At 41.9% G+C, this 14,892-nt stretch overlaps 1 protein-coding gene across 3 annotated transcripts in view; it reads right to left on the bottom strand.

The window, feature by feature from the left end:
• COL12A1 (collagen type XII alpha 1 chain) overlaps positions 1-14,892 on the bottom strand; it is a 413,394-nt gene that overhangs the window by 155,076 nt on the left and 243,426 nt on the right. For all 3 annotated transcript variants that reach the window (XM_033936132.1, XM_033936135.1, XM_033936133.1), the window contains 3 exons: positions 14,430-14,559; positions 12,578-12,717; positions 4,085-4,214 (listed from right to left, as the gene is read on the bottom strand). In XM_033936132.1, the coding sequence (XP_033792023.1) occupies positions 4,085-4,214; positions 12,578-12,717; positions 14,430-14,559 (400 nt within the window). The remainder of the gene's footprint in view (positions 1-4,084; positions 4,215-12,577; positions 12,718-14,429; positions 14,560-14,892) is intronic.

Genomic DNA, 14,892 nt, shown 5'->3' with positions numbered 1-14,892 from the left:
TCCACGTATAACTCTTCATTCATCCAGCAGTTATGCACAGGCGGAAAAAAGTAATACACAGCTGAGTGCAAGTGTTTGCCAAATCCTATCAGCACAGCAGCATAAACTTCCAAGGCAAATTTGCATACTTGCGTGTAAACAACTCATCCAGCTTCCTGACTCCATCGTTGGCAGCACAACAGTAGTTGGACCAAAGAACGGAGGGTTTGTTTAAAAAATTCTGTGGAAAATACAACTAAATATTTGGCATCTTCAGTTTTGTTGGGCCATACTGTCCTTTCTGTGTCCTGTGGCTTTTTGTTGTACCTTATCCGTTGCGTCGTCTCAGTGTGCGTTGTTTAGATCTGTGCTTGTTCCTCTCCAGTCCATCATACAGTTGGAATGGTAGGAGAAAGAACACATGAATATGCCAAATACAGCATAAGAATGAATGAATTCTGTAGATGCAGCTGATCATGCCAAGAGTATATGCAGGGTGAAAGTGATTAGGGTATAGACTGGGCTGGTGGGCAAGGATGCAGGAGTCAACGGTAGAGAAGGGTGAGAAGACCTAGTGCTAACACTGGAAGAATAAATAGGCAAAATGAATATGAGAGAACAAAAGAAGGAAAAAGCACATATTCCTTGGTGTCTCACAGATAAGTCCAGAACCAGCAGCAGATATAATCCACATGTTTTGGACTGATCTATTGGGAGTAAAGGAAAGAAAATTATCAGGTAAAATATAATTTTTCCATTATAGAGGTACACAAGCTTCAGGAAGAAAGCAATGGAGAAGAAAGCATTAAGGAGGAAGTGCCAGTGGCAGAGGAGGGAAACAGAAGAAAAAAACAAGAGGTGTAGGGAGGGCATCAGCAAAGAACAGGGGCAGGAGAGAAGGCAGTGTGAAGAGATAATATTTTGTGAACAAACAATCAAAGTTAATTTATGAGCTGGGCAGAACTTCCGTGTTTCCCCAAAAATAAGACCTACTCCGGAAATAAGCCCTTGCATGATTTTCGGGGTAGGTCTTAATATAAGCCCTATCCCAAAAGTAATCACTAATCCCGGGATTCGCCAGCTGCAACTCTTCAACCCGCCCCCTGCTGCCATGCAGCTGAACCCCGCTGACCTTCTATCCTTCCCTCCCATATGAACCTCGCCGAGCGAGCCCTACATACCTTCATCCAAAGCAGCGTCAGGCTGGCAGCACTCCAAACAGGCCAGCTAGCATCCAAAATCTTTGTCACCCACTTCCCAACCAAAGCACTTGTTTCCCCTACTAGCCTGTCCCTTCCCTCAACAGCAAGAAGACCTCCCCGATCACATTACAGAGAGCAACAAGACTCCTCCCTTAATACCCCTGATAACTCTCATTTAGCAGGTTTTGAACTAGGATCTAAACAGAACAGGAGTAACTGGGTGTCATTTCTACACCCATATAACACCAGGAAGTCAGGATGGTTAAGTCAGGATGGGATCCGGAAGTAACAGACATCTGCTGGAGTGGCCAAGTGGAAGGAAGAGTCTTGTTCTCTTGCTGTCCAGATTGTGATTTGTTCGGGGGGGGAGGGGGGGAGGGGGTCCTTCTCGTTGTTGAGGGTGTTAAGGGGAATTCTTGTTGATGTGTGGAATGTAAATGTTAAGAGAGGGGACTTCATGCTGTCAGGGTCAGTTTTTGTTTGGGAGAGAGTGACTTTGGCTTTTACATAAAAACATGATGGCAGATAAAGGCCGAATGGCTCATCCATCCTGCCCATCTGCAGCTTCCACTATCTCCTCCACTTTCTCGAATTAGCACGCGCTAATTGTTAACGCATTTATAGACTAACAATCATGCATTAGTGTTTAGCGCGCGATAACTCGATTAGCGCACCTTAGTAAAAGAGGGCCCTAGTTTTTCTACTGACCATACCTCTCCCTTTGCACCCTAGCATCCTGCTAGCTTTCACCATTGTCTTTTCAACCTGTTTGGCCACCTTAATATCCTCACATATTATCACACCCAAGCCCCTCTCCTCTTTCATGCACAAAAGTTCTTCACCCCCTAAACTGTACCAATCTCTCGGATTTTTGCAGCCCAAATGAATGACCTTGCATTCCTTAGATTTAAATCTTACCTACTAAATTTCAGACCATTCATCAAGCTTTGCTAGGTCCTTCCTCATGTTATTCACACCTTCAGGGGTGTCTACTCTATTGCAGATTTTGGTATCATCCGCAAAGACGCAAATCTTACTTGACAATCCTTCAGCAATATTGTTTACTATGATGTTAAAAAGAACAGGAACAAGAACTGAACCTTGAGGCACACCACTTTCCTCAGAGAAATCTCCATTGACCACTACACTCTGTTGCCTTCCAACTAGTCCTAACTCTGAACATGTTTCTGCAAGCTGGCATTTATGCATGCCTCAGGGTATGTGTAAAGACTGACATCTAAAATCTTTGGCCACTACGTGCATTCCCCTTGTAAAGTTGGCAGTACATATCTACATATTCAGTCTGATCAAACCACACCCTAAGTAAGCCCTCTTAAAATCTCTGGGATCAATATTGAAAGCAATTTAACTGTTAAGTTAACTTGCCTGTATGGGGATAACCAGTCATTTTCACTGTCTAGTTAGTGCTTAAAGCATTCAGATTGTTGGTACAATCCCTGGTTCTGAGTCAATTGGACTATTGCAATATTGTTTATTTGGCGAGTACACAGAAAAATTTTCATAGATTGCATATTATTCAGAACTCAGTGGTTCGACTAATTTTTAAGTTGAAAGCGTTCAATCATATTACACCCTTTTTTCGTGAATTGCATTGGTTGCCGATAGAGGCCCGGGTACAGTTCAAGTTTGGCTGTATTTGTTATAAAACCTTGTTTGGGCTTTCACCAAATTATCTCATGAACTTGTTTTCTTTCGTCAATAGTAAACACACTAGGCGTTCACATGCAACATTTACCTTTCCATCTGTCAGAGGGTGTAAATTCAAAAGATACTATCATCACCTCTTGTCCTATCAGGCAACATCTAGAATCAGATCTAGAATCAGAAAATAATATTAAAAATTGAACTAAGGCCAGTTCTGGGCAGACTTGCACGGTCTGTGTCTGTATATGGCCATTTGGTGGAGGATGGGCTGGGGAGGGCTTCAATGGCTGGGAGGGTGTAGATGGGCTGGAGTAGATTTTAAAGGAGATTTTGGCAGTTGGAACCCAAGCACAGCACTGGGTAAAGCTTTGGATTCTTGCCCAGAAATAGCTAAGAAGAAAAAAATTTTTTAAAAAAAATTTTAATTGAATCAGGTTGGGCAGACTGGATAGATTATTCGGGTCTTTATCTGCCGTCAACTACTATGTTACTATGTTTTATAACATCTTGGGATAAAGACCTAAATCTCTTAATCATGATTTCTAGCATCTATCAAGTATTTAGGAGACACTTGAAAATGTATTTGTTCACTAAGTATTTGGATAATTAAGATATTTCATCCTATAGTAACTACTTTGCTTTTGTAAACCACATAGAGCTTCACGGTACTGCGGTACAGAAGCAAATTGTTATGTTAAAGCAAAACTGCTGATTTGGGAGGTATTCTAGGGAAGAATTTGGCACTTGGTTGGTTAAGTGCCAAAATTTAGCACCTAACCATCCAAGGTCACTGCGTAAAAAGGACCACATAAAAGTCAGTGCTGAATATCGCAATTAACCAGCTATGGTGTAGCCAGCAACAGAAACCCAGCATTCAATACCAAAGCCCAGAGATGTCTTGGCACTGAATTTCTGGGCATAACGCCAGTAGAAGTCAGCAAAATACTGAGTACACCAGCTGAATATCAACCCCTCTTTGTCCCAAGGTTCTACTTACGCAAATAGTGGCTTTCCAAAATTATTATTTGCACGTGCATGTAATCTAGACACTTAAGAACTGCCATTTACACATCTAGATGCCTCTAAAATGGCTCCCTTTATATCAGAGCCTAGAAGAATACAGTTGCAAGATAATTACATATAACAGCAAGAATTACTGCATATAAAAAACAAACATGTAACAACTACTAAGGATTCAGATGGCTGTGAATAAAATCCTTCAGGTAAATTTTACTTACATGTTTTTCCAGTCTCTGATATACGCCCACCATCTCCATCAGAATAAGTTGGAACCACTGCTACTGTATATTCTGTTTCTGGCTGGAGATTCCTAAGAACAATATAGTTGGTATTCCCCGGTACTGTTGTCTGTTATCACAAAGAAAGAAATCATATACTGAATAATGAGCATAAATGCGGACGTTCCAACACTATGATGATGGTACAGTGGACTGGAATCGAGTCCAAGTGTTTTCTACATAGGAGACTGTGGGGTCTGGGAACTTCATAGAAACACAGAAAATGACAGCAGATAAAGGCCACTGGGCCCATCCACATCATCCACCATTTCTTTCTTTCCCCTAAGAGTTCCCACATGCCTGTCCCATGATTTCTTGAATTCAAACAGAAGATCAGGAAGATGGGAAAGCTACATGGCCCAGATAAGTGACTGTTATAATCCAGTCTTATAGTCAGAGCAACAGTACAGCACATTACTTTGACTTACAGAGGTGAAAAGTCTCTGTTTGCTGTAAGATTGCGGACTTTTGAGTTTCAAGAGATATTCAAATCATTTGTACATTTCTGTTGTTCATTTTGAATTTACAAGATACAAGAAGATACTAGTTATGCTATTTGGATACTCACATGATTATCGCTAGTATTTACGTCAGGGAAGGACTTAAGATACCTTTAGAGCAGGGGGTCTCAAAGTCGCTCCTTGAGGGCCGCAATCCAGTCGGGTTTTCAGGATTTCCCCAATGAATCTGCATGAGATCTATGGGCATGCACTGCTTTCAATGCATATTCATTGCGGAAATCCTGAAAACCCGACTGAATTGCGGCCCTCAAGGAGGGACTTTGAGATCCCTGCTTTTGAGCTTTAAAGATTTGCTGATTACATTGGAATACTGTAGGCAAGCTCTTAGGACCTAATGGTAAAATCCATCTGGCTCAAAGTCTTCCCTTTCAATTATAAATATGTAATCCCTAGTTCTTATCTTAGGGAGCAGTTTTTTCTTGGAACATCATGAGGATGACAGACTCAGAAGCAAGAAGGATGGAATATGGGACATGGAATATGGGAATATAAGGATGGAATATGGGAATATAAATATGTAATCCCTAGTTCTTATCTTAGGGAGCAGTTTTTTCTTGGAACATCATGAGGATGACAGACTCAGAAGCAAGAAGGATGGAATATGGGACATGGAATATGGGAATATAAGGATGGAATATGGGAATATAAATATGTAATCCCTAGTTCTTATCTTAGGGAGCAGTTTTTTTCTTGGAACATCATGAGGATGACAGACTCAGAAGCAAGAAGGATGGAATATGGGACATGGAATATGGGAATATAAGGATGGAATATGGGAATATAAATATGTAATCCCTAGTTCTTATTTTAGGGAGCAGTTTTTTCTTGGAACATCATGAGGATGACAGACTCAGAAGCAAGAAGGATGGAATATGGAACATGGAATATGGGAATATAAATATGTAATCCCTAGTTCTTATTTTAGGGAGCAGTTTTTTCTTGGAACATCATGAGGATGACAGACTCAGAAGCAAGAAGGATGGAATATGGAACATGGAATATGGGAATATAAATATGTAATCCCTAGTTCTTATTTTAGGGAGCAGTTTTTTCTTGGAACATCATGAGGATGACAGACTCAGAAGAAAGAAGGATGGAATATGGGACATGGAATATGGGAATATAAGGATGGAATATGGGAATATAAATATGTAATCCCTAGTTCTTATTTTAGGGAGCAGTTTTTTCTTGGAACATCATGAGGATGACAGACTCAGAAGAAAGAAGGATGGAATATGGGACATGGAATATGGGAATATAAGGATGGAATATGGGAATATAAATATGTAATCCCTAGTTCTTATCTTAGGGAGCAGTTTTTTCTTGGAACATCATGAGGATGACAGACTCAGAAGAAAGAAGGATGGAATATGGGACATGGAATATGGGAATATAAGGATGGAATATGGGAATATAAATATGTAATCCCTAGTTCTTATCTTAGGGAGCAGTTTTTTCTTGGAACATCATGAGGATGACAGACTCAGAAGCAAGAAGGATGGAATATGGGACATGGAATATGGGAATATAAGGATGGAATATGGGAATATAAATATGTAATCCCTAGTTCTTATCTTAGGGAGCAGTTTTTTCTTGGAACATCATGAGGATGACAGACTCAGAAGCAAGAAGGATGGAATATGGGACATGGAATATGGGAATATAAGGATGGAATATGGGAATATAAATATGTAATCCCTAGTTCTTATTTTAGGGAGCAGTTTTTTCTTGGAACATCATGAGGATGACAGACTCAGAAGCAAGAAGGATGGAATATGGGACATGGAATATGGGAATATAAGGATGGAATATGGGAATATAAATATGTAATCCCTAGTTCTTATTTTAGGGAGCAGTTTTTTCTTGGAACATCATGAGGATGACAGACTCAGAAGCAAGAAGGATGGAATATGGAACATGGAATATGGGAATATAAATATGTAATCCCTAGTTCTTATTTTAGGGAGCAGTTTTTTCTTGGAACATCATGAGGATGACAGACTCAGAAGCAAGAAGGATGGAATATGGAACATGGAATATGGGAATATAAATATGTAATCCCTAGTTCTTATCTTAGGGAGCAGTTTTTTCTTGGAACATCATGAGGATGACAGACTCAGAAGCAAGAAGGATGGAATATGGAACATGGAATATGGGAATATAAATATGTAATCCCTAGTTCTTATTTTAGGGAGCAGTTTTTTCTTGGAACATCATGAGGATGACAGACTCAGAAGAAAGAAGGATGGAATATGGGACATGGAATATGGGAATATAAGGATGGAATATGGGAATATAAATATGTAATCCCTAGTTCGTATCTTAGGGAGCAGTTTTTTCTTGGAACATCATGAGGATGACAGACTCAGAAGCAAGAAGGATGGAATATGGGACATGGAATATGGGAATATAAGGATGGAATATGGGAATATAAATATGTAATCCCTAGTTCTTATTTTAGGGAGCAGTTTTTTCTTGGAACATCATGAGGATGACAGACTCAGAAGCAAGAAGGATGGAATATGGGACATGGAATATGGGAATATAAGGATGGAATATGGGAATATAAATATGTAATCCCTAGTTCGTATCTTAGGGAGCAGTTTTTTCTTGGAACATCATGAGGATGACAGACTCAGAAGAAAGAAGGACGGAACATGGCTGTGTGCTTCAGGGACAATCTGGGATGGCAACAGAAAGCATTAATTTAGGTTACTCCTTATTAAGGCATCTCAGACTCATAGGCAAAACAGGTGGCAGTTCTATAACTTGGTGCCACCAGTTTGGCACGCAGATGCCCCACACTGAGTGCCAGCTCTAATGTATAACAAGCATTTCTGCACCAAGATGTCATTATAAAATGCAAACAAAATGTGGAAAATAACAATTTGTTCAAAAAGATAAAAATTCAAATGAACAGAGAACTGGGGTGATGTGTTCATCATCGGTCTTATCTAGGCTCTAGTTATTACTCACAATATCAAAAGCAACGACTGGTGTATTATGTATCAAAAAGCATTAAAGAAGAGCATTTAACTTAAGCCTGACGGCCACCCAGTATCAAAAACTGGTGTGAGAAGAGCGAACTGCTTACCCCTCATAAGCTAAAAAAAGTGGAGGTGCTAATTTATAGAAGAGACATAGCCCCTGAGGAAACCCTGAGTGAAACGGTTGGGCGGTCATCGGGCTTAAGTTAAGTGCTCTTCTTTAATGCTTTTTTATACACAATACAACAGTCGTTGCTTTTGATATTGTGAGTAATAACTCAAGCCTAGATAAGACCGATGATGAACACATCACCCCAGTAAGGACACAAATAAAATCTAAGTAGTGTCTTGGGTGTTTGAGGTCTTGCTTAGAATAACATGGTGCATCAATTTGTTCTGTGTTCATTTGAATTATAAAATGCAACCGTAAACTGGAATTGGCATGCCTAAATTTAGAAGCGACCGTTTACACTAGATCAATAGCAGACAGAAATAGTCGCACAACAATAGTCGGCAACTTAAAGTATTCTAAACTAAACTAAACTAAACCTTAAGTTTGTATACCGCATCATCTCTATAAAGATAGAGCTCGGCACGGTTTACAGGTAATTCAATAAATGAGGGAAGGACATAATAAGAAATTAGAGGTTACGAAGAGGATAGCTAGCTTTACATTTTAAATAGATAGATTTACGTTTTGGAGAAAAGCCAGGTTTTCAGATGCTTTCGGAATAATTGGAATAAGCCTAGGTTCCGCAGCCCTGCTTATGTAAAAGGCACCGAGGAACGCAGCATTTATCACTTGTCAATCTTAAGTTAGGCACTGTTTAAAGAATTGCACCTAGCGGCACCTAAAATGGACTTAAATACCTGTAGGTATCCTAAGTTTAGGCGCTTCCTATTTATGCCACGGTTTTCTTAGCCTAAATACCGGTGCCTAAGTACAGTTTAGGCACCTACATGCAAAATACGCACATAACACACCCAAGATCCACCCACCATCCACCCTAACTGCCTATTTTCTGGTTGGCACCTTGGACTAGGCGCCTATCATCCAGTTAATTTTAATTTTTGCCAATTATGAGCTGCTAATTGCTCATTATTAATGCCGATTATGCTTTTTAAGTCAGGTGCGCCAATCTAGGTGTTTAACCTTAGGTGTCTTTTACAGAATCTTGGTCTATTTGCATAAATTGGAGACACACTCAGGGCCCACCCATGTCCCAACCACATATAGACCTCCTTGCAGTTACGTGCAATAGCACTTAGACGCCACCTTGTAGACTCCTGCATCTATGCGTGTAACTGTCAATTTTGGCACTTCTGGCATACATACTTGGGCCCGGATTTACTAAACTCACCAATTGGGATCGTTGTTGGGCGATCCGTGGCCGAGTCTTGCCGAGCGACCGATTCACAACAGCTTCAGCGTGCAAATGATGTGATCGAACGCACGCCCTACAGCGATCCCACAGATCGCTGTAGAGCAATCGAGACGCATGTGCAGATTATCCTTGTTGGTTGCAGATGCGATTTGCGTATGCGCTTCCTCTTCTCACAAGCGAGGTCAAATAAAGGGGGAGGGGTGGCTGCACTTTACTATTTGTGGCTGGCCTTACGAGCGGACATATTTAAAAGGAATCATTTCAATTTGTGCAGCCAGATTATGGAACAGAACACGCTTGTACAGGAACAGAACACACTTTAAACCTGCGAGTTAAAAACACGGGCTCGCACTGGCCATCTCCTTCGCTCACTCTGAATATTTTTTTCTGACTGTCTCCTTCGCTCACTTACTGGAGGGAGAATAGGCGGCAGGGCAGGGTTTGTTTTTTTTTATTTGGATGGTTGTTTTGTAACCTCGATACCGGGACTTCAGGACTGCAGAGAGCAGGAGAGTCGGCAAGGACAGAAGCGACTGGTCCTCAGCACTCGCTTTATTTCGGATCGTCAAACCCAATCGGTGTTTCTTCTGTTTAGTGAATCGATGGCTTCCTACTTATGCATGCCATTTCCCCTCATTTGCATGGGTGGATCGGATCGGTTCAGACATTGATCGGGCAGAAGGTCAGTGAATCGGGTCGGGGTACGCTCGCAAACTGGTCGGGACACGATCGGTGAGTTTAGTGAATCCAGCCCTTGGTGCATAACTGTTGACACCCAGTTATAAAATTGCTCTGACAGGCAAGGATATGAATGACCTAACAATATTTCAGAGGATCTAATCAACATGCTTAGTTTTACCAGCACATCATAAACCATCACTCACCTTCTTGGATCCATTTATTGAATGACTGAATAGAAAAGATACCAATTTATTTATTTATTTTAAAATTTTCTATCCCGCTTATCAAATAAGCGGGTAACAGTTCATACATACACGAAAGTAACAAACATTACATTACAAGTTAATGCATTAGCCAGTTAAAAAAACATTAATAAACATCAGCCTATCTTTAAATGGTATAGGGATGCTCTATTAGCTCCTAGTATAATAATTTAGGGTTACACAAAGCCTTACGTCTGAAAAGGACTCTGAAGTGCTTTACAGTAATACTTTAAAAAAAACAAAAAACATTGTAATCACATCTAGAAGGAATATTCTGACCACATATTTCAAGCATATGAACAACATGGCAACTTTCAAAGGGGAAGGGGAAAGTATTGTGATTATTATTCTCCAGTTTTATTAGAATAAGAACATAAGAATTGACACTGTTGGGTCAGACCAGTGGTCCATCGTGCCCAACAGTCCGCTTACGTGGCGGCCCTCTGGTCAAAGACCAGCGCCCTAACTGAGACTAGCCCTACCTGCGTACGTTCTGGTTCAGCAGGAACTCCTCTTACTTTGTCTTGAATCCTTGGAGGGTGTTTTCCCCTATAACAGCCTCCAGAAGAGCGTTCCAGATTTCTACCACTCTCTAGGTGAAGAAGAACTTCCTTACATTTGTACGGAGTCTATCCCCTAATAACTTTAGAGAGTGCCCTCTCGTTCTCTCCACCTTGGAGAGGGTGAACAATCTCTCTTTCTCTACTAAGTCAATTCCCTTCAATATCCTGAATGTTTCGATCATGTCCCCTCTCAGTCCTGCATCACTCCAAACTCTGTATCTATCAGAGTCATGGGTGCCAATATTCAGACAGCGGGAGGCAGATTGGCTAACTCCCGTGGTCAGCACTGACCACAGATATTCAATGCTGGGCTGTTTCCAGTGACCAGCATTAAACATCCAGTTTCTTTTTAGCTGGAATAAACGTAACTGGTCAAGTCAACAGTCAAGCAAATTAAGTTTATAATAGCTCGAGGTAAGACTGCTATTTGTGTGGCCAGATTTGGCCACTAAACTTGGCCGGTGAGTGCCGAAAATGACCAGCTATCATGCAATATAGCCAGTTAACTTTGAGACGCTAACCAGGAATATCCAGCAGAGATAACCAGTTATCTCACGCTGAATATTCAGATTTAGTCAGCTGAGCATTCACGGCTGGTTTAATAGGGCCGAATATCGGCCGAGTAGTGGAGAAAGCCGAACATAGGTGACGGTAATTGAGCACCTGGAATTCATTAGCACTGCTGGTGAATGAACAAAAAACCCAAGATGGATCAGGAGGAACAGATAGGAATGTATGATGAGCTTAGCTCTCAAACTTGTATACCCCCTTTTTGTGGTCACACATTCAAAGCAGTTTTCACATATTCAGGTACTTATTTTGTGCCTGGGGCAATGGAGGATGAAGTGACTTGCCCAGGGTCACAAGGAGCAGCACTGGAATCGATCCCACAACTGCAGGGTGCTGAGGCAGCAGTTCAACCACTGGGCTGCTATAGATTTTGCTAAGAAATTAAGAAACTGTCAGGGTTTGGGGAAATGAGTTTGTATTTGTATTGTACCTTGGATTTTTACCCTTGATACAGCCTAATCACTGAAACATGGCCAGGTCAGGTTTTTAATTCTTTGTAATAAATTTTTATTGGACATTTATTCCCTGATTTGGCTGTGCACCGTGTGGACCTTTAGGTTCTCTCCCATTTTCACAGTATGCCAATGTCCTGCCTCTGTGAATGTGCTAAGTGAAAGTAACTCTATCAAACAATACTTTATTCCGTCAGGACATCATCGGAATTAAATAATGCACCCATAAGAATAAAGCTTAATAATCACTGGCTATAATTTTCTATACAAAACTTTAATCCAGTATAAATCAATAGCATGTGAAAAAGTATCCACTGGATCAATATGTTTCGAATCCAACTATATATTGTTTAGGACGCCTCAGCCCCACCACTCCACCACTGCAATAGATTTATTATAACAGTGGGAAGGCTGTGTGGTGCCTCATCATCGGCAGTCCGTTTTTTACTTTTTTATTTTAATTTTATATTTAAACGTTTTACTGGTGAATCATAAATATTGATATCTTTAATGCAAATGCTAAATCTAGTAAAAGTATAAATATGCACTTATCTCAGCCACCTTGGGAGCCAGACCCGACATGTTTCGCACTGCACGAGTGCTGTTTCAAGGGTCTCCCGGGGCTGCCGCTGTCATCCGACTCCTGTTTTAGTTTTTTCAGTGATGGCAATCACAGCGGCAGCCCCGGGAGACCCTTGAAACAGCACTCGTGCAGTGCGAAACATGTCGGGTCTGGCTCCCAAGGTGGCTGAGATAAGTGCATATTTATACTTTTACTAGATTTAGCATTTGCATTAAAGATATCAATATTTATGATTCACCAGTAAAACGTTTAAATATAAAATTAAAATAAAAAAGTAAAAAACGGACTGCCGATGATGAGGCACCACCCAGCCTTCCCGCTGTTATAATAAATCTATTGCAGTGGTGGAGTGGTGGGGCTGAGGCGTCCTAAACAATATATAGTTGGATTCGAAACATATTGACCCATAAGAATAAAAGCATAATTACCATTTCTTCTGCCCCGCCAGCTGTGGGTACATAAAAGATTTTGTACTGACGAACATTTCCTTCTGCGTGATCCCAGCGAGCATTCAATGTGCTGGTCGTTGGGTCGTGCACTCGGAGGTTCCTTACTGTGCTGAGTGGCTCTGAAATATGCCGAAAACTGTAGTTAGGAGGTGAAAATCACACTATTTATTGTGCCCTCTTGGCAATCACACAGCGGCGATGCCGTTTGAGTGATGCAGCTTTACGATCCTGGAGGCAAGAATCAAGAGATTTCGCCAGGGGAGGCCTATGCCTTCAACTAACTACCATGTGGTCAGCGCTCAATGTGTGATTAGGAACAGCACCGCTACGCCTTTACAAACAGCAAAGCTACGGTCTTCATGCAGGATATAATCTTCAGAAGCCTTGGTGGTGACTAGTTTCACATGAGCCACTCGGCCAGTGATTCGCCTAACTCTTTTTAGGCTTCAAATATTGGCCTCCTTTTACAAAACCGCGCTGGGCTTTTTTTTTTTTTTTTATTGCTGGCCGCCGCAGTATTGGCTCCAACACTCATAGAAGTCCTATAAGCCTCATAGCTAAGATCGCCATGCCTGGCAATAAAAAAGCCTAACGCATAAAAAGGGGAGGGAGGGGGGGATTGTTAGGAAAATACTCACGAAACACACATTTTTGAAAAACATAAGAACATAAGAATAGCCTTACTGGGTCAGACCAATGGTCCATCAAGCCCAGTAGCCCGTTCTCACGGTGGCCAATCCAGGTCACTAGTACCTGGCCAAAACCCAAGGAGTAGCAATATTCCATGCTACCGATACAGGGCAAGCAGTGGCTTCCCCCATGTCTTTCTCAATAACAGACTATGGACTTTTCCTCCCGGAACTTGTCCAAACCTTTCTTAAAACCGGCTGCAACAGCCCATATCCAAAAAGGTGCTTAGTGTGGACTTGGAGAAATAGCATGAGGTGGGCCATGTTTTGCTTACACTGTGTCAACGGCTGATCTTAGCTTCCCTTATTACACCACAGAGCGCCACTAAGTATCAGCTCTAATTTAGCCGGCAGCAGTCAGCACTTAAGAAAACACCAACGGCTGACGATTATTCTTGATAATTTTCCAGTGTTTAATTCACTGACGATTGTATTTGTGTGGTGCCCTACCCACATGTGCTTTACGATAGGAAACTGTGATTTAAAAAAAAAAAAATTGACCTGGATGAAAGATAACAGAGGAATTATGCAATTGGGTTCACCAATGAAAATAAATGAGATTTTAATCAAGATTTTGTTGGGAAGCAATACCGTTCTGTTTCCCATAACTAAATACAAAGCACTGAGCAGTGGGCGGGGCGGTGGGCCGCCCCAGGCACCGTCTTGGTGAGGGCACTGGCACTTCTCCCCCCTCTCCTCTCTCTCCCCCCCACCCATCGCACGCCTTCCCTTCCTCTCCACCGTACCTCTATCTCTTCACAAGCACGAGCAGCAACTCCAACCATCTGCTTGTGCTCAGCGTCAGCTCTCCCTCCGACGCCACTTCCAGGTCCCGCGCCTAGAAAGTGACGTCAGAGGGAGAGCCGATGCCGATGTGGGCAGCAAGTTGGCGGCGCTGCTCGCGCCGGGGACGTTAAAAGAGGTACGGGATAGGGAAGGGGTGCGCCCGTGGCGGGGGGGCTGGGAGAAAGTGCAAGAGGGCGGAAAAGAGAGCATGGGAGGGGTGCCAGCACCGCCCTGGGAGCCTCAAACCCTCGTCACGCCACCGGCACTGAAATGAACACAGAACAGTATTGGACAGATGTACGGATTCAGGTGAATGAGGGACAGCCATTAAAGGGAAAAGAAACAGCTGGACGTACTGGTCTTTCCGCTGCCTGTAATCCATCCTCCTTCGCCGTCTGTGTAAATAGATGCAACAGCTATCGTATATGGTGTGTCAGGTTGTAACTTTTGCAGTACCACACTGCTCATTCTTCCTCCGACTGTAGTCTGCAAACAAATGAGTACAGTAAAATATGTTTTTCTCTAACACAATTGTGGAGGACGCAAAAGGGGAAAAAAAAAAAAAAATCTAGTGATACACTGCATATTTACTACCTGCAAAGTTCATTCTCACACACTCTTTCTCTGCAACATGGTATGCCATAGATTCCCTTTGAAAGTCCACTGCTACGAAAGCGCCTTTAGAAACATAGAAATTGACGGCAGAAAAGGGCCATAGCCCATCGAGTCTGCCCATACCAATGACCCACTCCCTGATTCTTACTCCCCTATAGATCCCACATGAATATCCCATTTTCTCTTAAAATCTGACACGCTGTT

Source organism: Geotrypetes seraphini, chromosome 3 (genome assembly GCF_902459505.1).
Source record: "Geotrypetes seraphini chromosome 3, aGeoSer1.1, whole genome shotgun sequence".
NCBI lineage: Eukaryota > Metazoa > Chordata > Amphibia > Gymnophiona > Dermophiidae > Geotrypetes > Geotrypetes seraphini.
The sequence above is the reverse complement of the archived record's forward strand: the minus strand, read 5'-3'. Positions and strand labels throughout refer to the sequence as shown.